This window comes from Lipomyces oligophaga (assembly GCF_038497815.1).
Source record: "Lipomyces oligophaga strain CBS 7107 unplaced genomic scaffold V1516scaffold_1, whole genome shotgun sequence".
Lineage (NCBI taxonomy): Eukaryota > Fungi > Ascomycota > Lipomycetes > Lipomycetales > Lipomycetaceae > Lipomyces > [Lipomyces] oligophaga.
In genome coordinates, this window is record NW_027117785.1 from 1953750 (window position 1) to 1981741 (window position 27992).

A 27992-nucleotide genomic window follows, 5' to 3' on the forward strand; every position below is an offset into this window, starting at 1 on the left:
AGTCAGGACTAGGACGGCGAAATGAGGAGGGGGAAAGAGCAGAACGAGCAATACTGGTAGACTACTACGACGGCCACGCATGCACTCAGGTGGAGATCGCATAGGATGACCTCATGACATATAGTTTGCGGACGGAGGAGACAGAAGAAAGGACGAGGTAGCTCGAGGCAGAAGATACCTCGAGTGAGAGACCTCAGGCGGGATTTTAGAGCGCTCTTTGTATGCAAACCCGGGCCGAAGTAGAGTACAGACGTGTACATGTATTGATAACTGCCAGGGAGAGATCTCGGCAGGGTACGCCAGCTGTACTTGAACCAGAACCAGAGCCCGCACTGTCACTAGTTTGAGAGCATGAGCTAGAAAGTACGACGGCCGCTGTAGGCGATAGTTAGCAGACGGTTGTAGACGTTTACGGAAGACTATTCGCGTTCTTCTTCCGTAGGCATTCGCTCGGACGCAGTAATTCAGACTGGAAACAAAGTCCTCGCGAGGCCGTTATTTCTCAGACAGCGACGAGAGGCACGGATCCGTCGTCGTCTGCGTCGTGCCGTCTTCGTTGTCGTGCTCGTCCTCTCCGTCGGCGTAGGATAGGACCGACCCGCCAGCGGTGGCGGCGCGAAGTTTCCTTCAGCCATCGTCTAAGTTTATAGTCGCGTGTCGGTGGGAGACGTCGTTGAAGACGACGAGTCGAGTTGGTCTAAACTGTGGAGTTTTAGTGGATTGTTTTGATTTTGCTGTGGTTTGACTGTCGCGCTGGACAAGAGGCTAGAGTGGGGGGTGGGCTGACGAAGTGCACTACCACAGCTCAGGTTAGAACATATAGATCATACCGCCAGATGATGCTTGAAGTTGCTACAAGCTAGCAGCACTACCTGCGCAGCAGCTGCTCAGTTACAGCCATTCGGCACCCAACCAGTCCCACCGAACCGGTTCTCTTCGTCAGTATTAGCAGAGTGTAATTCTGTATGGCCATGTAATTAATGGTTGCTCATGCTCTCCTCCATTTAAGCTACCTGGCTCTCCCAGCTCCATGGTTTCTCTCTCATCCGCCTTTATATTGGGCTGCGTCTGACTACTGACTTCACTCTTACTTCTGTTTACCTCTCCTTGCCTATTCGGCTTGACCTGATATCTGTCGTCTATCGTGACCTGTTTGCCTCGAGTGCTGCGCCCAGATGGCCACCATTTCTGGTTGCATCCGCTGCTTGACTCCTGTGCTTCGGCCCACGCGGCTGTGTGTCACCGATAATCAGAAGCTCCTGCTTTGCTGCGCTGGCGATTGTCTGCTGCAGCAAACTTCAAACAGCGACGCTCTGACAGTAACATTAAAGCAAATTTAAAACTTCTGGCTGGCAATGGCAAGCGACGGCAGTAGCACCAGCGAGCTCCCATGTCCATTGATGGTGAAACGTATCGAAACACTTATCCCCCAACTCTTCATGAAGTCTTTCTAATCGCGCGCTCTGGTCAGGTCCCTGGAAAAAATTTTTAAACAACTCTAGGAGCCTTCATGAACCACGTCTACAAGTTTTCTCCCTACATATGTCTTGCGATGCCTCCAAACTTCTCTCGAGCAACCAGTAAAAGAACTGTGGGCTCGCTTGCTCTCCCGTCGCTTCTGCTCCTGCAGTTTCTGCATGCCAGCACTGTCTTCGCTATCCCTGTGGGTTTACCCTGGAGCTACCCTCACTCCTGTGGACAGACAGATTAACCTTCTTCACCTTGTCTCGAGCGAGAGGCCAGACTCGGCGACCTGACTTTTTTAATCTGACCCTCGTCTCTCTGCCTCCCCTGGGCCGTGTCCTCTGTGGCCGCGGCTAGGATAATTAGAGGCCGCGTCTGTCTGCTTGCTTTTCTTGCTTTTGTCTGGTTTTGTCTGCTGTTGTTGGCTGCGGCAAGGCCATCGTAGAACGATGGAATGAAGGTCGAATCTGTTGAGTCAAGCTGTTGACCGCGCTGGTAATACCGTAATGCCATTTGCCTGCTGCTGGGAGATTGCTGTACCGTCCTCTTATTTTCATCTGTTCCGGTCTGTTCTGTGCTGCTACTTTCTACGTAGACGGCAAGCCGTTTTCTATTGTCTTCAAGCTATCGACTCCTGTTCCGGCCAGACCGCTACCACCCACTCACACTGACCTAACCGAGGCCTGTCGCGGTTCAAGAACGACTAGCGATGTCTGCAGAAGGGACAGCAACTTTCTCTGTCTGCGTTCAATATAAATAAATGCTACCGAAAGATCTTGTCCACTACTAAATAGATTTGTGTTTTCGGTCTTGCCTGCGCTTGGACCGCGCGTTGTGGCCGCCGGCACGTCCTTCTTGTAGACCTGAGAGGACCACTTTCATCCGGCCGGTTTGCCTCTCGTAAGGGTCCACTATCATGGGCTCTTAGTAGACATGACCAAGACTATGTCAGTCAGAGTGTTGCGAATGTCAATGGAGCTTCTGCATTGCGAACAAATGGTCCCTCAGAGGACTGCCGAAAGCATGCAGCGCAAGATTCTCGACGGAGGCAGATGCCTGCGTTTGCAAATGAGTTAATTTCTCGCTGTAATTAGACTATTTCTTTGAGTTCATGGCTTGCTGGATAGTCTCTCTTAGCCCTCTCATATTTCCCCGCACACCCGTTACAACAGTAATAGCTGGGCTGAGCAGTACGGTAGTGGGTGCAACCAAAGCTACTATTACGAACTAGTGATCGAGCGAGCAACTCATATTAACTGAATGATGGATTGATAAATTGATCATCTGTATAGCTGTTCCTTCAGATTGTAGTCGTCATTTCCTCTGTCGGCCGAGCGTTGCGCTGCAGACCGAACGAGAGATCGTATGTTTTGAGCAGAGTTACGTTGAGCTGCGCAGCGCTTTTGCAGCGAAGTCCTGGTCCTCATGTGCATTCCAAAAATCCCCTCGTTTCGATTTTTTAGATCAACCAACCGCCCCTGGCTATCTACGATCCACCAGTCCTCAAAGCACTGCTGCGTGCTGTTTATCTGAGTACTGGTTCTCCTTTCTTTTCAGATCTCTGAGCTTGAAACCGAGCTCGTAGGCCTCCCGGCCCCCTTCACGGGGCTGTCTTGACACTAGAAAAGTTTACTGAGTAGTGTACTCTTTACGCCTCGTCTCCTTATCCGCCATGCGCGAAACGTAATGCCTGCAATTTTGCCTTTGTCCAGTCGCCCAACTTCAGCGTCTGATATTTGCCTATTTCTGCCGTGCTCGTCAGGCCGACATCCGTTGGGCGGCGGCAGTAGGCACCCAACGAAGGCGCGGAGGAGGAGAGGATGTTGAGGACCTAATATTGCTGTCTCTTCTCCATTTTGCGCGCGTCGCTTTGCTCTTGCTTGCGATGTTTACACCCCCTCCTTGGCTCACACTTAAAATTAAATCCACGCTCTCTGTGGATGTGCTGTGATTCCTCGTGGCTCGAGCTCGTCCCTGAGCCTACTCTGCTCCAGGCAAGAAAAATTGTAATAGAGATATAGGAATAAGTTCTGCTCTTGCCGCGCTGCATAATGGCTGTGGAGCGTGACAGATTATTACGAAATCTCTACATAATCAGATAAGCAATATCGTTTCCGTCTCCCAGAGACCTATAGTCTCTCTCTCGCCCACAAAATCCTATGCAGCCCAATACAGTGGAACGCAATATGGCACGTTTTACCTCAGTACCATTTCTACCAGTTTGTGCTGGCTGCGCTTTAATCCTCACGTATGTGAGAGTATCTATCGTCGTCACACGTTCCTCCAGGCTAATTACTGCCGCAATATCAGATTCCTGCAGATTCCTGCAGATTCCTGCAGATTTTCTTTAGCTTGACATAGCCGTAAACTGGTTTTTTTGTTTTTTAATTATTCCCTGTCTGTTATATTAACTGAGGTCTCCCGCTCATTTGTTTTTTCTTGCATGTTTTGGTTCGTTGCGCAAAAGAATTCAGACACAACTCTCAAAAGTAGCACGTACTGGCCAACTACTGCTCTATCGACAGACTTCAGCTCTTATCGTGCTGGGCTGAACTCAATCTCCGGCTGTCTTGGAACGGTACTCAGTACTTTGGTCCGACCGTAACATAGCAGCTAGATGACGCGCCTCCGCCATCCGTCCATTCGGCTTTGTTATTAAAACAAAAATCCTCTATTTACTGTACTGCTTGATTAGTCGCTGTCCTCTGCGGGACCACCCAGATTCTCTCCCGCCCCTCTTGCGCTCTCTCTCCGTCCTGTTGCAGAGACTGGCTTCTCGACGGAATGCTCACTCCCGTCCCAGATTGGCTGCTAAGAGTCAGCCAACGATAGTTTATTGTTGCCTGTCAAGATAGCTTCCACAGGTCCATTTTCTCGCTCCTGCTGCTAGTCTCTTAGCTTACCGACTTCCAAGAGCGCAACGAGACTAGTCGCCTGGCCAAAACCAGATACGTTGGCCATGGCGTTTAGTAGTGCATGGTCTTGGTTTGTCGCATGTCTGTCCAGGACTTTGGCGGATTTTGTGATAGCGAATCCGGCAAGCTGAGTGGTAAACCAAGCCGTCGACTGCTACTGCTCAAGTTTGAGATAATTGCAGATCGGCGTTGTCGTGAAAAGCTGGTATCGTTAAGCGCAATCCCAAGAAGGAACGAACCGGCTTATTATCACAGATCCCAGCTCATCGCTCCTGTTCCCGCAGAGAAAGCTATCTCCGAAACTCCAGAGCTCAGCCAGTCAAAAAACAGTAAGACAGAAAAAAGAAATTCAGCGTAGCTTGTGAATTTTCTTTTTGCTTACTTTTTGCTTTTATCTGTTCATTTCTGTTCTTGATTTTGTGTAAGTTCTTGCTCTTGGTCTCGTTCTGGACTCGGGACTTGCTCATTTCTCTCTTTCCATTCAGTTTCGTTCGTCCGCGCTGGTCTCCGAGCAAGCTAAGCTCTAGGTTTGGCGGTGCGCTTTCTTTAGTTGCTTGCGTCCCTTTTTGCCTGTACCTGCAGACAAGTTACATCGGGCCTGCTTGAAACTCCAAGATAGCTTATGTGGACTAGCCGTTTTGAATCTGTTCCAACACAAGTCCCGTTTACGCAATCTATGCCTGCTTCTCCGGCACTGAACCGCAGCAAGAGCCAAACAAAAATTACAGAAAGAATCAGACATTTCAGTTTCTTAACAAAATCCTGGACTGCGTTTCTCGCTCACGAAATCCAATCTGAGGTACTACTTTTTGGTCTTCTGACGGCTCTGGCTTATTATTAGCAGCACGTTGGGTTCTAATTTCATGCGACAAGAACTCTAAATTAATCCAACCTGCACTCCCTCATTAGGTCCAATATGACGTATTAATGTTAGTGTGCCGTCTGTTTTTGGTTTGATATCTGCTGCTACGGGTTTCCGACCACACGTTCCGCCACAACCGTTTCCTTCGTTTCTTTCGTTGCGTTTCGACTGAACTCGAGTCGAGGTTTTTTTCGGTCTCGATCTTGCGCGGACTCTAGCGACCAGTGCAATCTGATACTTCGAAGTATTCAGATTAATCCTGGAGTGAGATACAAATAGCAAATTCCGGAAACAAGCACCACGAAATTATAGGATTTCTATTTTCTTTGCCAATTCTGTCCGTACTCATGGAGAGATTATTACGGTCAGCATCATCGCGACAGCCATCTCCGTACTGGACTTGTCGGCGCCAACGCGTAGATAGATGGCACTATCTCGGGCCGACTAAAGTAAATGGCCAATTAGTGCTTCTGCTGACCTTCCGTGGCCAGTACGTCGATTATAGTTCTGTCAAATGCTCATTTCCTGTGATTCTTCCTAAATGACTTTATTTCGTTTCTCTGTTTCCATGTCCTCCGTGTGTCGAATCAAATTGTGCCGCGCTCCTCGTCGCGCAAACTTAATTTAGCGTATGGCTCTTTGTTATTCGAAGCAGAGTAGCTCGCGTCTCGGCAGAACTATCAACTTTTGTATGCAAGTTGACGGTGTATTGTTTCTGCCTCTCGCCTACGGCCAGTGTGTAGTTCGTCTCCACTCGCCAGCTGTGTTCCGGAATCTCACTTCACGTTGCTGATCCTACAATCTAGTATTATCGCCTGACTAAATCAGGCGAAAGAATCAAAACTCCTAAGTCATTAAATCTTTGTTTCGTTTCCACTTCCGTAAACTAGATCTTAGTTGTGAATAGACCAACGAACGGCTCAATGGCTGGTGGGTCTAGGGAGATGTACGCACACAGACTAACTCTGTCGAGTTGTAATTCTTACCGCGAAAATCAACAATTTTTAGGCAATAAGATTCAGATTGGTTTAGCCACTACTTGCTTCTCATTCTTTGTTAATGCTCTTTAGTTTGAGCTTATAATATTTAAAACATTGGTTTTAAACTAGGTCTACGGAATTTCCGTGTCGGCCTAGTACATTGTGCGTTCAAATCTATTTAGACCGCAAATTCTGAAATACCACTATACCGAAGTTTATCGTTTATTATCGTTTAAGTCTATATTTTTATGAAATGGAATATGGTACAATCTTGGACATCGCTCTGTTCCCTTTCCAATTATTCTCTGAATGCTCATGGCTCCTGATTCCCGATGTGACACGGAGCTATGCTCTAAACCGACTGGATACAAGTTCATCACTGTATATATTGCTCCGCAGAAAAGCAGCTAGTAACTTCTATATCCACATTACCGTTGCGAGCACTTGGCGAGTTTGTAGCACAAGTATGTCACCACCAAAATCGCCCTAATTCCTTGATGATTGAACTTCATTCACAGCTTGTCGAGATCTTTCAGTGTCCAATTTTTTAGAATTTTTTTTGTGGTCCAGAGTTTTTCCAAAGCTTTTGCGGATTTTCCTGCTCGGATATTTATGTATGGCTTTCTAACTTCTGCAACTAGGGGCGCGGACGTTCTAGAGATCCTGAATGAAGCCGGACTAAGCATCTAAAGCATACTCTATTACATCGACCTAAATACTGTATATTGTCGAAAATCAATAATTACATCCTCGACGGAATAAAATTTTCTCTCTCTATAAAGAAGTTTCGATTCGAATCTCCTGAAGACCAGATTAGTAATTTCGCCAAAGTACCTTTCAATCCATTCAATGAGGAATGAATTGCCAAACACTGATTAATCAAATCAGATCTTGGAAATCCAGAATTCTAGAAATCACCGTATATTAGCTCTTGTGGCCATATGACGACGCTACTTTACTGCCATATTTCTCTTGGGCTTCGATTTTGCTGAACTTTCCGCTATCTAAGGCTGGCGATTGCAATTTCCTACTCTAGTTTGCTAACCCTGACTCTCGAATTAAACTCGTTAAACCTCTTTGTTTTTTTACGAGATACATAAATGTGACTACTGAAAATCAAATATAGAATCGGATACAGATTGTTTGACTGAATTGCCAATTCTAGCACTTGGAATGTCCTGGATAGTCCTGATATCGACCTTAGCTAGTCAAAGTCATCTCGTTTGGAATCTAATTTCAATGCCAGATCTGGTATGCTTGATTCTATTCATGCCAACTATTGAAAATATTGCATCGCATACAAAAGACTATAAGCTCATTTATTTTTTCAGGACGTAATTAGAAACGCCGTGCTAACAGATCTTACTGGAATTCAACTTTCAACTCCTAATTCCTCATAATATCTCCACAATTAAACAAAACCCCAGGACATTTACAAGTAATATTTCGACAGATTCGACCGCAAACTTCCTGTGTTTCCACGTCCGATGCGGAGATACACTTCGAAATGTTAATTTTGCCATGCCTTCGAATTATACTCATCCACAGGGGGATCCTGAGCTAACACGAAAATCTTCAAACCTGCAACTCAAAACACTTTCGTGTTCCACGCTCAAATTTTTAGATTTTCGTCGAACATATGGACATTTGTTTATGTTTATCAAAAACATGAAACAAACAAAGTAAAACTAAATCCAGATTTCTCCGCGAAACCATGTAAAAATTAAACAGGGTAAGGGCATCAATATCCCATTAAGTCGAATCCCAGCTACTACTTGATGGTTATTACTACGTACATTTTTCGACTTGCCATAGTAAATAGTCAAAATATGAACAGAAACGTTGTCTTGGAGACTTCTATGGTGAGTTATTGTGACAATATAGATTTATGTGCGTGAATTGATCATTCATCAGGGCCCGATCACCATTGAGCTCTATTACAAGCATGCTCCAAAGGTAGGTCTATCCATTGTTAATCTTATGACAGGATATACTGACTGAATCCAGACATGCAAGAATTTCTATGAATTGGTATTGATCTAAATTGTTTTGCTGCTCACGGGCACTTATTTTGACTAGACTTAGGCTCGCAGAGGGTATTATGACGGCACAATAGTAAGAATAGCATGCGTATCTGATCTAAGTAATATCTAACTGTGCAGTTCCATAGAATTATCCCAGTATGTGGAATTATCGACGGATCCACGTATAGAAATTAATTATGTTTAGGATTTCATGATCCAGGGTGGTGATCCGACCGGCACTGGACGAGGAGGCACTTCGATATTCGGCGAAAAATTCGAGGACGAGATTCACCCCGAGCTCAAGCATCATGGTGCAGGAATCATAAGTATGGCCAATAGCGGGCCAAATACAAACGGGTCTCAGGTATGATTTACTTTTATAGGGCTGAACATCACTAACGAGCGCTAGTTTTTCATTACACTGGCTCCAACTCCTTGGTTAGATGGTAAACATTCAATTTTTGGGAGAGTTAGTGATGGTCTTAAAATTGTCCAAAGAATTGCTCTAGTTCAAACCGGAGCTGCCGATCGGCCAGTAGAAGATATCAAAATCATCCGTGCCATTGCACAATAGCTACCGAGATATTTTGTTTGCATCAATTAACGTCTGCTCTATCATTAAATGTTATATAATTTCTGTCTTGACCTACTGGATACCGTTTCTGGCCCCCGCAGACAAGGCATGTATGGATCAACACGTCGGCATGCAGAACTTTTTTCTTTGACATATTTTCAACATGTACGCTACAATTGTGTCCATAAATTAGAACTGTATCACATCTTTTGCACACAGTTCGTTTTATGCTTGGGTCACTAGTTTGGTATTAGATACTCGTGATTCGCTTGTAGAACAGCAAAATACATACAGTTTCAGCACACTTTTCCTAGCTACAGCACGCATCTGACTGGTGCATATTCTACTTAAGTTGGCCAACTGTTCGCTTCCATCTTGCCTAGTCTGACTTTCGCGGACTAAAAGTAGCGAGGCCTGATATAAAAATGATGTCCGTAAATATTGATCTTTGTTTTTTACCGATTTTGTTAGTGACACCTTTGATATTTTATTTTCTTCATTTGTTTTTGTCATTTTCGTTGTACAAGTTATGCTATAGAAGCAATGAAGAAAGTCATTTGTCTTGTGTTCGTTAGCGAGAATATTAAAATGTGGAGGCGAAGATATTATAATAATAGGATGTTAGTGTGATACGAACTTTGGGCGTTTGTAGAGTAAGCTTCCAATAGAGCTGGAACAATAGAGCACGCTAAGTAATCCCTAGCACACATCTCCAGATATGGCCAATGCTACTTTTGTCCCGCCCCTTCGTCCCCCAATTTCTTTCAGTTATTATTATTATTTTGTTTATTCTTTGATATTAGTGATTTTATCTTTCGATAGAATTTTTAATACTTGATTGAGCAGAATAGAACACAATTATTTCAATTATCTATTTGATTGACTATTCGTTGATCGATCGAGCGATTCGTGGTATCAGCAAAAGGAAAGAAGCACTGCGAGATATAAATCAAATAGTCGCATTCTAAAGTTATAACATGGCTGAACAAGGTGAAGAGGAGCTTCTCGATTATTCCGACAGCGAGGAAGTTGCCCCAATTGCTCCTGAGGCTGCTGCGAATGCCGCCGGAGCTGGAACTTCGAACGGTAGTGAAGCAAAAGACGGCGAAAATGGTGACAAGAAGGGATCTTATGTTGGTATCCATTCTACTGGTTTCCGAGACTTCTTGCTTAAACCAGAACTCCTTCGCGCAATTGTCGATTGCGGTTTTGAGCATCCATCTGAGGGTTAGTTTTATTCGCCTTAATTTCATCGTTCATGCCTGTTGCTGCTTGGTGTTTCTACTTTGTCGCTCGTTTGCCGTCCGTCTCTCTGTCCTAGTCTTAAATCTGTCCCTATCCAAGCTATCTAGGCGATTGGAGGATTTTATTATTCTTCTGATTTGTGCTATACTTGCTTGGAATCGAATGATCCTATCCTGCACATCGATATTTTACATCTATATTCGAGTCTATTTCTTTCCCGAGATTACGGTGTACTTGCTTTCAAGCCAACTGTTCTTGGATTATTTGTGAAGTTCAAGTTCTTCTTATGCGCAATGAAATTCCAGCATTGAAACCTGCTGCAACTGACATTATTTGTGCCCATTGCAATGCTTTCGCGTGCGATGATCAAAGATTATTTGCATAAAGTGGAAATTAGGGATGATTCGAATCGAATGGATTACTTAACGAATTGTAGATAGGAGTGCAGAAAATTTTTCAAAGAGAAGAGCATCCAGAGACAAGGATGTGGTCGGAGACATGACGAGACGAAAACAGCAGCGGCAACAAGGCAGAATGCTGTTTTTCTTATTTTCGATATTGACATTAAAATTCTAGTCCAACAAGTTTGTATTCCTCAGTCAATTCTGGGCACAGATGTATTGTGCCAGGCAAAGTCAGGACTAGGAAAGACAGCGGTTTTCGTTCTTTCAACGCTTCAGCAACTTGATCCTGTACCTGGAGAAGTTTCAGTTGTCGTGATGTGCCATACGCGTGAATTGGCGTACCAAATCAAAAACGAGTATGTTAGATTTTCCAAGTATATGCCTGATGTTCGGACGGCTGTTTTTTATGGCGGTGCATCGATTACGAAGGACGTTGAAGTGATCAAGAACAAGGAGACTAGTCCGCATATTGTTGTTGCTACACCTGGGCGCTTGAATGCGTTGGTCCGAGACAAATATCTTCGATTGAACAATGTTAAAGTATTTGTTCTTGATGAGTGCGATAAGATGCTTGATACTGTCGAGATGCGTCGCGATGTGCAAGAAATTTTCCGGGCTACTCCCCATCAGAAGCAGGTAATGATGTTTTCAGCGACGTTGAGTCAGGAAATTCGCCCTATTTGCAAGAAATTTATGCAGAACCCACTTGAGATTTACGTCGATGACGAGACTAAGTTGACGTTGCATGGTTTACAGCAATATTACATCAAGCTTGAGGAGCGGGAGAAAAACCGTAAATTGAATGATTTGCTTGATACGTTGGAGTTTAACCAAGTTATCATCTTTGTTCGCAGTACGTCGCGAGCGAATCAGCTTAATAAGTTGTTGGTTGAGTGTAACTTTCCAAGTATTGCAGTTCATAGTGGTATTCCGCAGGAGGAGCGTATTCAGCGATTCAAGTCGTTCAAGGAGTTCAACAAGCGGATCTGTGTCGCAACGGACGTATTTGGACGAGGTATTGACATTGAGAGAATCAATTTGGCAATCAACTATGATTTACCGTCTGATGCAGATTCGTATCTTCATCGAGTTGGTAGAGCTGGTCGCTTTGGAACTAAGGGACTTGCAATTTCGTTTGTAAGTTCGAAAGAAGATGCGGAGGTGCTGGATAAAATCCAAGAGCGGTTTGAGGTCAATATTGCCCCCTTCCCGGAGGAGGGAGTCGATCCAGCCAGCTATATGAACACTTGATCTAGGGGACAGTTGTTGCTAGTGCGATTTCAATATATTAAATAATCAAAGAGAGAAGAACGAATATTAAATATAAACATAACACCATGACCAAGAAAAATACAGAACACAAACAGAGGTAAATAGCACTCTAGTCAAGCAGAGTAGAACGGTCTAGAGATGAAGAAGACAATGACAGATCTGATTGAGTTAAAGAAGGACCCGTCGCTTGGGCGTAGCCGCCGCCGTACCAAATACGACCACATCTGCACTCGAGACCCCGTTCGGTGGCTACGGTCCAAGAGGAGTCTAACGAATAAGACGAATCTAGCCAGGAGTTGATGGAGTCTATTGAATATAACCAGTCCTCTATAGAGCACGAAAGAGGTTTAACGAATCTTGCAATGGTGACGTGGGCAGAAGGATAGATGTAGCGACTTTCAGCGGGGACACCGGCACGCGCACAGATGCGGGCGAGATCACGGCGAAGGTGGTGGTAGGAGTACCAGGAAGAATGTGCAGAAGAAATGTCGTCTGAAGGTAAAAAAGAGAGGGCGAGGGCATTCTGGTCGTAAGACAGGATGGGCCGAACGAGTGACGGAGCAGGATATGGAGCAAGCAAAGATTCGAGAATGGGAGTGAGCAAAGAGAGGGCGGAGGCAACGTGAGCAGAAGAAGAGGAGTGGATGACCTCCAGCGCCGTCATGTGAAGGCAGTCTTGAGGCATACACCAAAGGTCAGGTTCGACGAGGAGGAGCTGCCTCTGGATATTTGCGACGAGGTTGCGGATGTTGGAAGGTGGTCTGGCCCAGAGGGAAATGCAGTTGCGGGGGTCAAACTCGGGAGGTTGATGGTCGAGGACCAAGCCGGAAAGAATAGGGTCAGGATTAATTGCAGCAGCAGCAACGATACGAGCACGCTGATCGAGATTGCGACGACGACGATGTAGATCATAAGCCTGACTCATGGCCGAAGGAGTGGGATAGGCAGTGATGAAGGCCTCGTAAGCTGCTACCGGGGACTGCGGAGCGGCAGCAGCCAGACGAGCAGGGGAGGAGGAAGCCACTCTTGGATTTGAATTAAGATTTGATTTTTGGAACTGAGTCTGAGCCTGAGACTGATTCTGAGATTGGACCTGAATTTGAGATTGAGTTTGAGAACGTGTTGAGGGCCGTCGAGTGGTACTTGATCTTAGACCGAGCTGATCGTGGACCGAGATAGTTGCTGCCATAGTGGAGTATTGGGAGAGAGGATGTAGGCGTGAAATAACGAGGACGTGAGAACGATTGAGGCGACGTGGATGATGTTCTATACGATATCACAAAGTACAATATAATAGGCTGAAATAATATACTGCGAAGATATTCTATATTAATGTCGACACAATTGCGAACAACCCAGAAAATGTAAAATTCAATCGATACGATCGCGGGTGCAGCAACCAAGAACGCGCAGCCTTAAACGTGATCTGCCCAATTGGGAAGGTGGCTCGTTCAGGCTGGTCAATCATGTGACTACTGTGCTGTCGGCAGATCATAGTGTGATAAGATGGATCTGAAGAGATTCTACAACTCTCCGTATAGACGATAATAAAAATGTTGTAAGAGGAGTTAGGTAGCAGCTCAATATTTGTTTAAATCTGTTGAATAAACTGCCATACATTCATCTTGGGTTGAAAATCTATAACGTCTAGGGCACGTTCTCACGTTATCGCAAGCGATATCCTAAATCACAGGGTCATACCCAAAGAAAATGTGATTATGTAATGTGGTTAGAACACTATCCAGATCTGAATCATTTCGACCAACTCAATATCCTGCACATTGATCTCAGAACTTTGCATCATTGACACTAAACCCATAATAATTGCTAAGGAACCTATTACATAATCATAGGGCTTACATAATTGTTCATTATCACATGCCGTCGAGGACCCTCTTGGTTGGCTGGATCGGCCGGAAGTTCTATAACAATTGATATCAAATTATGTTATCTGATCTCTCTTATACTACTTCATAATATACCAATTGGATTCTCCTGTACAATGATTATTTGATTTCCATTGACAATTTTATCCAACTCAACCGCTCGAGCGTCAGATAGAGGTTCAACTTTGTCCCGCTTATCTAATCTAATCAGTGAGTCCCCTTTAGGTTAATTGATATCGACAACCTTCTCGGTTCTCAGCTTTTCTCTGTCGTCGGTATTTGGTTAGATTGCTCTGCATAGATTATACAAACTGCATCTGCGACATTCCTATTTCAGCATTGGCATCATACAATTGCGCGACTCATAGTCATAAGTCATGTTGAACGATACAGAGCGAGCATGGCTTCTGGCTGTGTGCTCTGGCATTTCCTGTGTCGTCGGCAGCTACATCATCTGCGCAGACCTTATCCTAAGACATTTCAAACAGTTTGAAGGTTTTGATATTCGTCAAGACAAGCGTTTTCTCGTCTATGGCTTCAGTCTTAGTTCAGGTGTTATGCTCCTTACTTCATTCTACGAGCTTATGCCCGAGGCCATGGATAGTCTTGTCACCTCGCCGTCGCTTTACGGCAAAGAAACACCAGCCGGGCTGACTCTCATGGCCACATATGTGCTGGGCATTGCCCTATTTGCAGTACTTAATCAGATCATTCATGTAGTCACTGCAAGAAGTATGGTTCACTGTGCGCACGAGAATCTTGAAGATGACGAGCACTCTCATGGCCATTCTCATGGGCACTCTCATGGTCACAGCCATAGCCACGACGACAACCACCCATTAGACGAAAAATCGTACGGCTCGACAATTTCCGAGTCCTCGCCGCTCGTTAAAACCATCACGCATCGGTCGTTAACGTCCTTTTCGACAAATTCAGATTTGAACCCCTTTGACGATTCGTCGGCTACCTCGTCGCACTCCTCCACTATCATTTCTTCCTCGGACTTGGCTAACGAGTCGACAATCCATGCCACCACGGCTGTACCGTCAAATACTATTGGAGATCTAATGTCCATAGGTATTCAAACCTCGCTGGCCATTTCGCTCCACAAAATTCCGGAAGGTTTCATTACTTTTGCTACTACGTTTGCTGATCCGACGTTAGGCTATTCCGTTTTCATCGCACTGGCCATTCACAACTTCATTGAAGGCTTTACCATTGCCTTTCCTTTGTATCTTGCCTTAGGTTCTCGGGTTATTGCTCTTGTTGCTGCTTTTTTTCTTGGTGGCTTATCTCAGCTCCTAGGAGCTTTAATTGCCTGGCTCGCTTTTCGTAACTCAAAACCGCCTGCTGATGATGAAGGCAGCTTAGTGTATGGCATCGTGTTTGGTGTCATTGGTGGCTTTCTCACAGTCATCGCTTTACAGATGTTTGCCACGGCAGTCAATTTTAGTAAAAAGCCCAATGTATGCATTAATTGGGCTTTGGGGGGTATTGTTCTTGTAGGGGTTGCCATGAGCCTTGGAGATGTTTGATTGCATAGTGGTTAGATTGGGATAGAATAAAAGGATAAATAGAATAGAATGGGTTTTGGATTATTGTTGTTGATCAGATTATTGTCCACAAAGTCTAAAAAAATATTATACTACCTTCATTTGAGTATATGTAAGCCGCATAAGTACAACAACACCGAGCGGCATGTCATCCTCGAACTTCAACACAATTAATCTCAAACTGTGAAGTTAAACCAATATGGACGACGGCGACATTGTGATGGACCGCTCGGAAGAGGACGATGATTTGATTGATCGACGCGAGTCGTATGGAGACCCCGAACCTGATGACCAGGATCAAGATCAAGATCCAGATCAGGATCAAGACGGCGAAGGAGATCAAGATGGAGAAGCTGAGGTTGACCAGGACCAGGACCAGGACGGAGATGTTGATATGGACGCAACTGCTGACGGCGAGGAAGAAGACGACGACGATGAAGAGGCAGATGAAGTTGAGCCTGATGGCGATATAGACGCTGAACAAGACGATGAACTTACACAAACCCAAACACGAACTCAGACAGAAACCAACCATAATACTCTATCTGCTCCCGTTTGGTTATATTCCTATGCCCACTCGCGCCAATTCTCCACGTCTCGTCTTCTTTCTGGATTCGACACCTGTCCATCCTATGACATTGCTCCTTACGTAGCAGCTCCAATGTCGACGTCCATCAACTGCGTCGACTTGCCGCAGTCCATGCGCTGGATCTTCACCGGAGGACAGGATGGCTTCATCCGGAAGTTTGATTTCTTTGCCTCCATCAACGGCAAACTAGCATTGACCGTTGCACAAAAACATCCTTTTGCGGACAGTATCACGAAAGCCAGTGTCTTGCTTTCCTACTGGGAAAACGAAATTCCTTACGAATATCCCCCCGATGAAGCAATCACCGGTCAGGACCAACTTCCCGATATGAAGACAAGTCCTGTGTATGCCATGGCCGTTCAATCACAATCGCTATGGCTCCTTGCAGGCCTGGAAGTATCGTCCCTTTATGTTGTTGTTTTACACTTCTAATCTAATTCAATATTTAGACTGGTGGAATTACCCTTCAAAGTATTCGACATGGCGAGGGCCGCATCCACGCGCATTTGAAAAGACATACTTCTGCTGTCTCTGTCTTACGACTTAATCACGATGAAACATTGGTCATAAGCGGTGGATGGGATAAGAATATATACGAATGGGACTTGAATACCGGTTCCATCGCTCGAGAATTTTCAGGCTCTACGGGCCAGATCAGTGCCATTGCTTGGAGACCGGAAGGTGCAAATACAGTCGCAATCCAGCCAAATAGAAATCACAACGACATGGTTATTGGAAATGGGTTCAATAAGGAGTTGCAAGCTGCAACAGAAAAATTGAATACTTTGTCAGGTCCTGCGACGGCAGGAGAAGATTCGGATTTAGGATCGTTGTTTGGTGAAGACGATGACGAGGAGACAGACTCGAAACCAGCCATAAGTAGTAGTCTAATGGATCATGACGTTGTTTCTGCCCAATCTCTACCGGGCTCATTTCCGCTTGATCATGAATCACCTACTCCCGCACCTATCTACGAACAAGAAAATCAACCTTTACTCTCACAGCCATCCACTTTGATTCCTATACCCCACCAATCGTCTCCTACTAGGGAAACCTCTCCGTCCAGTTCCCATCCTACGTCCATAAAGCCTAGCAGTGAACATGAATCTTCATTGTCATCGCAAAAATCCACAACTGTAACTAATGGCATCACGAATGGATCAAACGATACCCACGACATATCTTCCTCACCAAGCTCTCCTTCTCCTATAACCAACTCCGATGCACGCACTTCCCTCTCTAATAATATTTTTGCTGCTGTCTCCATCGACGGTAAAGCAAAAATCTGGGATCGCCGAGCTCCTTCTTGCATAGCTGAAATCCCTCTTCAGCATGGCATTCCACCTTGGTGCATGTCCGCCTGCTGGTCTCTTGATGGTAACTCTCTTTATTTCGGCCGTCGAAACGGTATCGTCGAAGAATATTCGTTCCACTCCTCCTTCGCAAAACCCACCCGATCTCTCAAACTGCCAGCTGACTCAGGTCCCGTCTCATGCGTCACCCCTATGCCAAACGGTCGACATATCGTTTGTGCCTCGTATGACAATATCCGGTTATACGATCTCCAAGCTTCTTCTTCCTCCTCATCATCATTTACAAACTCAAGTGTCACCTCAAAAGTTCCTTTCTTAATTATCCCTGGACATCATGGTGGTATGATTTCAGATATCCTCATCGATCAAACTGGAAAGTACATGATCTCGACCGGTGGCAACAGAGGGTGGGAAGGTATCCCAACCGAAGTCATGCTCATTTATGAAATCGAGAAAATCGTCTGAATGCAATATCTTGCCATCGATGAAACCAAATTTGGTAGTCTCAAAATATGTATATTATCTTCTCTAACAAAATATTACTAGGCTTGTCCTAATACATTTGAATATGCCGTTTCTAGTCACGATTAGTAATTTAATTCGCCAAAACCCAATTGTAACGATTCGCTTACCTCCTTTCCTAGCCAATGACTGCAACGTCACTACAATAGCTTGATGGGTCAATCCAGGTAATCTATCGCGGTTTAAACCCAGCCATTCGATCGGTGGTGTGGCTTCACCCATATCCTTAAGCTGCGGTGTTGCAATGATCGGAGGCTCAAGAGGAATATAGGTATATTTTTTGTTTAACTGAACGTCTTTGATTTTCTTTTCTAGCTCCTCAGACTCGAGCACATGTAGATCGGTTGTATCTGTAGGACTACTTTGGTGAGTCCGGAAAGCTCGTGCATGCGTATTCCACATATCTCGAATGAAATTGATCGATCCTAAATTCCATCCAATATCAACTCGCCCATCAAATGAGCTTTTGTAAATAAACTCCACTTGCTTCATCTCATCCTTTCTTTGCATTGTAATCATCATCACATTAACTTCCGGAATGCGTAATATCGTGCCTCCTTTGGCCTCCTTACTATGCAACATAAACTCGTCGATATTTATGTCATCAACGTCTTCATTCACTTTTTTAGCTGTTGATAACGCGACTAAAAATTGGCCAAGCATCAGCTCAAGATGACTTTCAATTTTCTCCGCAACAACCTTGATTCCAAATTTGACACTCATATTGGCTGCTTCAACTTTGAGAATCTCACTATCGGCCAAAGTGCTTGGAAAAACATTAACGGAAACAGTTTTCACTCTAACATTGACTTCTGTACCAAGCCGAAGTAATCCAATATCAAGATCCTCATCTAAAGTGCCCACTTCATCTGGCGCAGCAGATTTAATTGGTGAAATAATCTTAAATCGCTGCGAATCTCGTAGCACTGCTTGATACGAAAGCACTCGCTCTGTGTTAATCCGCTCAACAATGTTCACAATGGCCATGATGTTTGAAGGAGCCAAGACAGTCAGATAGACATTAATACTTTTAAAATCAAAAACACAAACAAGCTTATCATTCTCATTTTTACCATGCTTCTGCTGGTTAAACATTGTAAACTCCAAGTCGGTAGCCGCACAGATCAAAAAGAGTCGATAATCAAAAAATAATCGCGCTTCTAATTGAGCCAACGCCATAGCGATCTGGACTAATGGAATTCCAAATTGTCCATCTTCTCTTGTATCCCATCTAATCGCACTGTTCGCTCTCACGTTAGTGATTTTAACTCGGCCTCCCAGCCGACCTTTCGACTCAGCAATCAATTTGATGATTCCAAAAGCCAAATGCTGCTCCCAATCTGACGTCTTGCGTGAAGATAACCAAATTTCATCTAAATGTAGGTCGAGCTTTCCAAGCAGTTGTCCCATATCTAGTTGGCCGTGGATATTATAAACGGCTACATGAATTGACCAAGGAACAGCACTTGTGGACGATACACGATGATACCGTTGAACTAATAATTCGGCCCTCTCATTTGCTGACTTGCTCTTTCCGGATGATAAATCAAGATTATTATTCGGACTCCAAATGTCTTGGAACAAAAGCAAGTCGTGACTCTGCTTAAGATTCAAATATCCTCTAACTGAATCAATTTTTCCAACACCCGTGATCCCTGTGCCTTTGTGAATCCTCTGATCCGACATTACTGTTAGCGTGATATCTCCAATAGACATATTTGCACTAGATTCTCGTGAATAAATGTGTCGTAGATGTCCTTCCAAGTTTATTACTTGTGCCGTGAAGGTTAGAAATTTCTTTTCAGAAAGCTTTTCGCAAGTATTCAAAGTCACATAAAAACTATCGAACCAAGCAAGGGCGGCAACCTTCGCAATCGGCTCACAGCTCAAAGAAAACTCTTGTCGTCCAATTCTCAAGGCTACACTAAGATCAACGTCTCCAACTAACTCATTCGCTGTTGTAGCAATCGGTGGAATTCTAGATGGCGCTGTCTCTGGTAATATTATATCCTTTCTCTCGCGTACATTGCTCTTAAAATTCTCAATCATCTCCATCACAGCAGGCATGACTCGTGGCTCAACCTCATTCTTGGAAGGCTCAATGAAAATTTCCGATCTGAGCGTTTTACGCGTGGGTAAAACAGCATAATTCCCCACAACATGAACTCCTGGAACCCGTAATGTTCCGACAAGTCCCGAAAGAGGTGACACTTTACTATTGGAAGCAGCGCGTCCGGAATACGTATCAGCCCCTGTAGATGGTCGTCGTGATTCTCCATCAGCATTGAGCTCAATATATTTTGCTCTAGTGGCACCGTAGAAATTAATCTTGGCACCAGCAAAATCGCTTTTGATAGTCACACGTCTGAATAGAATGGGTGAGAGCGGAGCTGAACCTTCTTCCAAATTTGAACCAGGTGATACGGTTTGATGGTGTGCAGCAGCTCGATGCTTGTAATCTTGGATTTTCTCAGTTGCCGACTTCGCACTTACTAGCAGCGATGCGACCACCGCCTGACAGGCTGTGATCACTGATGTCACTACATTCACCTGAAGAGACGAGCTTTGCATATTTAATCGTAGAGAACTATCTTTGTTCAAATTGAAAGCTGCTTCAAGCGAAATCTCGTTCAAAATGGCCGAACTGAATTTCGGAATAGCCGATTTCGTACCCAGATCATCAATTTTAAGCGAATCTTGCGCTTGTACTCCGAAATTTTTTATCTGCATAGCCACCCAACCATCGCCATTACAATTCAAAGTAATCTGTTCGAGACGGACCGCGAGATGGAATGGCCGCGCTGTGTCCGGAAACTCATCGGACAGCCAATTAATTCTGCAATCTAAGAACCTGATCCGAATAGGTCCACGGAATAAGTTACCAGGTGACTCACTCTCAACGGTTGCATTTGGATTGTGAGAAATATTGAAATCTGGTAAATCAATAGTAGATATTTTCTGCTCATATTGACTAAGTAGTTCTACCATCAATGTAAAACTATATGGTGATAACGTTAAATGCAATCTATCACTAGTGAGCGCGACCTCATGAACCGCAATACCGTCTGGGTTACTTATATTTTCAGCGGATTTGACTGACAACGCAAGACAAGATTGTAATATCTGAAACTTAGTGGTCTTGAATTTTTGGTTATGAATGAAGATCCCAATGTTGGGAATATTTGCATTGACAAACAAACCCGAGACTTTTGCATCAGTTTGAGCAATCACAGTGTCTGCCCGACAAACAACTTTGATTTCGCTAAGTTCCATTTCAACTCGTGACTCTGCGGATTCATCTGCAGCCGCAAGAGTAACAGATTTGAAATAAAGAGATAATTTCCAAGACAGATCTAAAGGATCTTTGATGCTTGATACTGCTTTAGATGATTTCACCTGAATTCGTTTTCGAATTTGAGCTGTGGTCCATCGCCAACTCTGTTGTGCTTGAACAAGCTCCATTTTGGTAACATCTCCAGAAAGCACACTTGATAAAGTTGGGAATGAAGAAACATCAAAAACAATAGACTTGAAGTTCAACCTCATCGAGATCTTTTGAGAGTCTTCAATACGTGTGATGATTGTAAAACGAGGCAACCGAGATTGTGTTATTCGGACCTGTCGAGACTTTTTGCGCTGCCAAATTTCATAAATCTGCTCATCTGCCTCAAAAGAAACAGATTGTACATGATCAGTTAATTCAGTATACAGCAATTTCACGAATGATCCCTTTATCATGAACACTAAGGAGGGCAGAACATTTATACCGATAGTATAAGATTGCAGATCCAGAGTGACTCCAGAGATTTTCGAAGAGAGTCCACCGAAAATTGACTTGTTGCTTGACTGTTCAATGACACTGGGACTCTCTTCTGGTAAATCTGCTGCTCTATATTTAGATATCAGTTCCAAAACTTGATAGATCTCTTTTTCGAGTACTCGATTTACTGAATCGCTTAGACCGATAAAATCTTCCCGAATGTGAAGATGGATTTTTCTGATCTGTACCAGCGAGCGCACTTCTCTATGCGCAACACTGGGTACACATGTCCACACCGAGGGACTATCCACATAAAATGTGAACAAAGTTTTCTGTGGTAGATCGCTAGGATCAACAATGTCAAACCTGATGGAGTTTGCCTTCATGCAAACGGATGAAGGAGGAAGATTATTCTGTATATTTTCCACTTGATTTCGAAAAACCTTGCTATTTGCAACGATGCTAGATTCAATTGCGGCAGTCTCAATATTAATCCCTAAATTAGTGCTCTGAATAGAAAGCTTTATCGAAGAATGAACTGCAATAGATATAAACAACTTGGCCACAGACTTGCCATGTAAGTTCTCAGCCTTGGGGGTCCTGCCCCTTGTTGCGATTACCGTTTCTTGAAGTTCTGGAAGCTGTACTTCGACAATGGGCCTGATATCGTTATAAAGGGTTAGAATCTCTTGTAGTTCTAATTCAGTTGTTATGCTGTCGAATCCAATCGTAACATCAAAGTTCTCCGTAGATTGTTCCGGAATAACGGGCGAGAAATCAGAATTTCGTTCCAAATGCAAACTATTAGCTTGAAGTACTGAGTCCAGAGTTAAACTTATAGAGTCCAGTCGAATAATGTTCGAACTCCTTTCTCTTTCTAGTTCAATGCAGACTCTTTCGATGACAAAACTAGAATGCGTCAATGAAGGCTGCAATTCTAAATATTTGCTTTCATTGTCAAACACGTTTCCAAATATAAAGCAAGTGGAAATATCAACCATCTCCCAACTCCTCCAATCTGATAGTACTTTCACGGTCTGTTCCTTCGCATCCAAGGGAGCAAAAAAATTCTCATTCGACAAATCGCGGTAGAGATCTTCCAGAATCGTTGAAGGAAGAGATCTCACAATGTGGCGTAGTCGAGAAAGTAGTTTCCAGCTATCATTTGCCCGAATATGAGCTCTTGAGGAACGAAGAACATAAGCAGGGCGAGTGAGAAAAGCAGGATCATGGGCAATCTCATATCTGCTACTTGCCAGCGCAATCAAGTAAATCAATTTTTTCATGCGATTGCTCTTAACTTCAGATATTACAGCGAGCCTAGCGGATAACGGGATTAAAGGAGTGACCATGCGGAAAAGAACATTCACAGTCCAGCTCAATTTTGAGCTGTCAACGGTGAGATTAAAACTTCTAAGGATGATAGAAGTTGCATCTTCGCCTTCTCCAGTACTGCACCAAAATCCCACTTGATCTATATCAATTTGGAGGGGCGCACTAGCCATGTCTGTGATCTCGCCAACAAGGGAAATGTTGAAATGTGAAAGATCGAGACGTAGAGTAGATTTCCGAAAAATGGGATTGCGGCGGACCACCTCGCCCTCACTGACTAAACTTCGCTCCACAACATTCATGACAAATGAAATACCAACCATTTCAATATCTACACATTCCTCCATTTGTACACTTGGTGGGCTAAGAATGGATTGAGTAAATCTGTTTTGGATCGCTCCATATTGAACGAACAAGCCTGGAATATTCACTCTCAAACTCAAAATGCTATTGACAGATTTCAAATTTGACTTTAAGCGAGAGAAAATTCTGATTTGTAAACTGTCAAGCATCGAAATAATATCCTATCGAGTAAGTGATCAATGATAATTAGATTTGATGAGTCGATACTTACCGGCCGGCTTAATCCATCAATGATATCAATTATCGTCTCAGCAGCCTCCACGCAGAGAAATCCGCTTATGCCACCCACAAAGTCAATGATATAGTTGTCAACACTAGGTCTATCATTCTCGAGGATGTGCTTGGTTCCATCATCATCACCTTCTGCGTCATACATTGATTCAAACTTATAGAATTTCCGTTTGTAACCAGCCTTTACCGCCTCGATATCCTTTCGCAAATGATGTTAGCTATTACATGTGTCTCATACTTAATTTATTGTCGGTACCTTGAATGCAGTCACGCAAGAATACGGTGGCATGAAATTGCTCCTGAAATTAATTTTTTCTTCTTCAGTGGCGGATATACAAGAAAAACAATATGAATCTAACAGTTCTGGTTAGCATTTTCAATCAATATTGTAGAGATAGACATAAGCATACTCATATACGCCTGCTTACATCGCTGACCATATTTGCTCGCCGCAGCACCACGATAAACAACGGATCTTTAACCATCAGCTAAGTTCAGTTCAAAAATAACAATTATCATCATACTGATTTGAAGATTCACTTCCAGTTCCCCAATATTTTGACTGAGAGTTGAGTTCAACTAGCGGTATCGGCATGGGTGGGAGTGGAAGCAAAATGGGCAGTTCTTGTTGAAAGGAATTTACTTTTTCGTCAGACACTGACGACTCCATCAATGGATCCAAAGCAAAAGCAAATCGACCAAACATATAATCCTCTGTTCTAATATGATCTTGTTGCTTTTGCCTTCGGTCGCGAGCTTGTTCCTTTTGTTCATAATTGGAAATTCTCAAGGAGGTGTTAAAATATGCAAGAATTTTGGTATCTTCATTGCCATGCTGCTGTCGTTCTCGACATAAAAATGCAACATCCGAAATGCTGAATAAGATCTTTGAGTTGTAAGTATCTTGTGAAATATCATTAAGCTGGATAGAAATCTCTTGTAACAAAAATTCTAGCGTTGACTTTTCAGTATGCATTAATGATCGAACAGATGGAATATTGACACGCAAAAGCGTGACGTCATAAAGTAGAGGCTCATTTTTCAGTAACGCATTTTCACCATCTGCAAAAGTATGCGAAAAAGCTGACAGAGAATCTCCCAGACGTTCATACAGCAGAGGGCTACCTTCGATATAGACGATCCCCAAATCGAAATCCCAGTTACAAACGTAGGTTAGTTCCGGCGGTAAAAGACCAAACATACGATGGCCATATATGGAAATCCCTGAAAAATAATTATTAGAATATCACACAAAGAGCAAGATAGACATTTCTCACCATCAATGAAAATAACAGGATCAGAACGTATATCTGATTTTGCAGAATCAAGGACAACAGCAGGCAGAACATCAAACGCAAATCCTCTAATAGGACTAATATTAATTTGAAGATCTAGGAACGGGTGTTAGTAGTTTATTGCAAATATGTATTGAAGCATTATACCCATATAGTATTTTGTGAAGCGAAGATCAACATCAAACATATCCAGATCTAATCTTAGATGTGAAGAGGCCGAGTAAATTTTCTGCGGTAAAATAATCGAGCCTTTGTTAGTGGAGAAAGTAACCGTAACATCCGACTGAGTTTCTGTAGAGCCCTCGTAACTACCTTTATTCGAGTCATTTTGGTCGTCTGGTGACAAACTTTCTTGATCTTCATTTTCGGAGTCCAAGTTGGAGGAATAGTCAGAACGTAAGACCGTGCCTGCATCAATATCTTCACCGATGTAGTTTCTGCGATAATTGGCCTCTCGGGTGAATTCTTCAAGGGTTTTAAAATGTACGTCTTCACCAAAATAATTGTTCTTGACATTCATTAAATACCGAATTACAAATCCATAAAGGATCAATACCGTAGATTCAGTAGAAATATCAAGAGAAATTGTATCGATTTGTGAGGTGACATCGGATTTGACGTAAATCATAGATCCATCGACTCGTAACTGATCTATAATACCAAGCTCTTTGGAACCTAGAAAAGAAGCATAAGTGTGCCAACTAGGAGCATCTAAGCGAAGTCCGACTGATTCCGTCTGCAAAAAGTTGCGTCAGATAAGCCAAAGCAACGCCGTACATTCTATTTGCACTCACCTCTAGTAGAAATTTCACTGTCGTGTCCAACGGGGCGATCTGAGTCAGTGGGACCTCAACAGAAGCCAGTAACTTTGGGCTAGACAGAGTAAGAAAAACATTATCGTCAAAATCAGTAGGGTTACTAATGATGTTTGAGTCATTAACGTTGAGGTGTAGAACTAAGTCAAGAAGAGTGAAATTGAATTGATAAGTTCTAGGCACAAATTGCTCGTACAGAACTCCTGGCCCCGAAGTAAAATCACTTATTAAGTCAGAAATAATGGTAATATGCTCTCGCAGCAGAAATGTAGAAGATTTAGCAGCTTCGCAGTCAAAAATCCAGTTAGCATGACCATTCCACTGCAGCGGATTCGATAGATCGGCAATAATCTAAATTAATCTTAGTTTAAGACAAGAATTCTAATGACAGCATCATCATACGTTAATTTTCTGAGACTTCCAAAATATTTCATGATTAACACTAGATCTCAGTTCCAGGCCATTCAAATCTGCATTAAAGAAGTTCCTGACTCCTTCCGGACATGCTACATAGGCTGACGTGTATGCGACCGTTGAGAATTCAGACAGTTTGAGCTCTATCCAACCAAATGAGCGAATACCATTGACGTTTTCGTACTGTCTCCGAAACTTGTAAAATTCAGAATCTTTGCTAGGTTCTCTTGTCGGAAGCCTGATGATCGTGTTGTCATCCAGTTCGACATAAAGTTTCATCTGAGTGTGCTCGCGCATTTCTCCAGATTTCAGTCGCCTATGAGGTTCGCTGTAAACTTTGGCTGACGGCATAAACATGTCAAATAATAGCTGGCGCTGTCTATCAGCCCACGGGCCATATTGAATTAAAGCCCCACTCAGAAGTATATCAACACCCATCTGAGGAGGAAGTCCGCCGTTTCCAATGTCAATTTCACACCCGAGGCCCTGAGGTAAAGGATCCGGAGTTGGTGGTACCACACCAGCAACATCATAGTAAAAATCAACCTTAAGCTTTTCAGCGTCAAATACTGAAGTACATTTTGCATAATTTTCGAGTCGATGGTAGACAGCATCTTGCATATCTTGACTATCATCAAAATATCTATCCAAGCCATGCCATGCCGTTCTTGGAGTACTAGCGGGAGCCTTTCCATGCTTGTGGAATGCAAAAGAGATAAATTCCAAAAAACTCTGCCACTTGCTGTAGCTATGTTTGCCGAGCCACTCATCATTGTCGGCTTTAGGAGCGGTTAGATCATTAGACTCTTCAGCCTGGACAAAGTCAAAATTGTCCTTTACTCTTATGCTTGGGCTCTCAAAATCAAAGTCATATGACCATTTATATTTGTCCAATGAAGAACGAGATTTTTTCGGGTCCACAGATCCGGAAGCATTAGTGAAATGGCCAATGACTAGAGTAGGAGTAGAGGCGTTTCCGACAATGACAGCGCCGGTTCGGCAATGTATGTCGATTGGGAAGAGATCTAAAAACAAATTTGACTTTGAAGAAGTTTCTGAACAGAGCACATTAACGCGAGATATATGATCGTCCTTATTCAAATCTTGATTAGAGATGGGAAAGCTTTCGAATTCAGATCCGACATTATGCTTAAGCGAGCCATCACCTTTTGACAAGAATGTGGAGGGCACGCTACTTGAACCGATATGAGGTTTTTTTTCAGTGGAAAAGATATTTATGGATTGTGTGCTGTTGGGTATGGACTCTGTGGAGGTATCCGAGGCCTGATATGAACACGGATCAGGTGAATTCTTGGAAGTCGTCATATTGGCAGCACGACTAAGCTTTTCAAGTTCCGCATCATATGCAGGAGTCCGATTATAGACAAACCATTCCAGGCCATCAATTGAAAGTTGCAATCGCGCTGGAAGAGAAGATTCTTTGTCTTTTTCGTCTGACTGAGCTATATTGCGCAAGAGACTTGACTTTCGTACTCTACTGAGCCAATATCTCCAAGTTATGTGACCCTGTACCGCGAAGATGGCTTCGTTTGTTCCAACGTAGTGGATATCCTTGAAAAACAAACGGCCCCCTAAAAATGATATTTGTATAGAACGAACATCCAGAAAGACATGATACTTGTGCCAAGTATACCACCTTATGGATAGAGAGACGCAAGACGCAAATACACGATTGAAGTAGAATAATACAAACAGAGCGATGATACCGGAGACGATGAGCTCGACAAGAAAGATCCAGCTAAATCCCTGATTAGCATGAAGAGAGATCGATGCAAACTCTGAGCTTGAATCGGTCGCCATAACCGATTATGATTGTCTAGGGATGGAGATCAAAGTCTCTGGAATCTCAAGATTAGAGCTATACGTAGTCAAGTTAAGAACTGGGAAAAGTTCTGACTTGTCGGTTAACAGTGTAAAGTAAACATCTCCAGTGCTTTTGCAAATTTCTTCGACCGAGCAAATGTCAAATGAGAGCAGCGAGATTTTGAATGATGATCTCTGGCTCTGCCGGTCCGCAGGCTATGGGATATCCGAGCTGGATTTGATCACGTGGTATGTTGGGAGTGGGTTTAGATCTGAAAATATTTTAGTACCGGACTCCCTGTTTTTTTAACAAAAATTGTATTTTGAAAAAATTGTAATAAAGCGTGGATACAAC

The 27992-nt window shown here is 43.5% G+C and overlaps 7 protein-coding genes across 7 annotated transcripts; 4 read left to right on the top strand and 3 right to left on the bottom strand.

The window, feature by feature from the left end:
- Positions 1-8016: 8016 nt before the first annotated feature.
- On the top strand, positions 8017-9289 carry V1516DRAFT_669245 (cyclophilin-like domain-containing protein). Its single transcript, XM_066921149.1, has 7 exons — positions 8017-8083; positions 8136-8177; positions 8229-8252; positions 8307-8336; positions 8384-8401; positions 8451-8609; positions 8655-9289. The coding sequence occupies exons 1-7, from the start codon at positions 8051-8053 to the stop codon at positions 8817-8819; spliced, it is 471 nt and encodes a 156-aa protein (XP_066780229.1). The 5' UTR covers positions 8017-8050; the 3' UTR covers positions 8820-9289.
- Positions 8842-9332, bottom strand: V1516DRAFT_694347 (RNAse P Rpr2/Rpp21/SNM1 subunit domain-containing protein; the record flags this gene model as incomplete). The annotated part of the gene is made up of 2 exons (XM_066923942.1): positions 8842-9058; positions 9112-9332. The coding sequence occupies 2 exons, from the start codon at positions 9330-9332 to the stop codon at positions 8842-8844; spliced, it is 438 nt and encodes a 145-aa protein (XP_066780230.1).
- A 268-nt stretch (positions 9333-9600) lies between these two features.
- V1516DRAFT_669252 (P-loop containing nucleoside triphosphate hydrolase protein) lies at positions 9601-11769 on the top strand. Its single transcript, XM_066921150.1, has 2 exons — positions 9601-10046; positions 10641-11769. The coding sequence occupies exons 1-2, from the start codon at positions 9797-9799 to the stop codon at positions 11717-11719; spliced, it is 1329 nt and encodes a 442-aa protein (XP_066780231.1). The 5' UTR covers positions 9601-9796; the 3' UTR covers positions 11720-11769.
- Positions 11770-11849: 80 nt separating this feature from the next.
- On the bottom strand, positions 11850-12929 carry V1516DRAFT_683513 (RNA ligase/cyclic nucleotide phosphodiesterase; the record flags this gene model as incomplete). Its single annotated transcript, XM_066923514.1, has 1 exon — positions 11850-12929. One exon carries the CDS (start codon positions 12927-12929, stop codon positions 11850-11852), a length of 1080 nt encoding a protein of 359 aa, XP_066780232.1.
- Positions 12930-14003: 1074 nt separating this feature from the next.
- V1516DRAFT_662119 (Zinc/iron permease) lies at positions 14004-15161 on the top strand (the record flags this gene model as incomplete). The annotated part of the gene is made up of 1 exon (XM_066920419.1): positions 14004-15161. The coding sequence occupies one exon, from the start codon at positions 14004-14006 to the stop codon at positions 15159-15161; it is 1158 nt and encodes a 385-aa protein (XP_066780233.1).
- Positions 15162-15249: 88 nt separating this feature from the next.
- V1516DRAFT_688978 (WD40-repeat-containing domain protein) lies at positions 15250-17654 on the top strand. Its single transcript, XM_066923793.1, has 2 exons — positions 15250-16164; positions 16218-17654. The coding sequence occupies exons 1-2, from the start codon at positions 15379-15381 to the stop codon at positions 17544-17546; spliced, it is 2115 nt and encodes a 704-aa protein (XP_066780234.1). The 5' UTR covers positions 15250-15378; the 3' UTR covers positions 17547-17654.
- V1516DRAFT_89241 (uncharacterized protein) lies at positions 17585-27715 on the bottom strand. Its single transcript, XM_066924354.1, has 10 exons — positions 25802-27715; positions 25379-25750; positions 24732-25320; positions 24567-24680; positions 23814-24513; positions 23700-23764; positions 23546-23643; positions 23270-23488; positions 17714-23219; positions 17585-17658 (listed from the first exon to the last, which is right to left on the bottom strand). The coding sequence occupies exons 1-10, from the start codon at positions 27632-27634 to the stop codon at positions 17624-17626; spliced, it is 9531 nt and encodes a 3176-aa protein (XP_066780235.1). The 5' UTR covers positions 27635-27715; the 3' UTR covers positions 17585-17623.
- Positions 27716-27992: the final 277 nt, after the last annotated feature.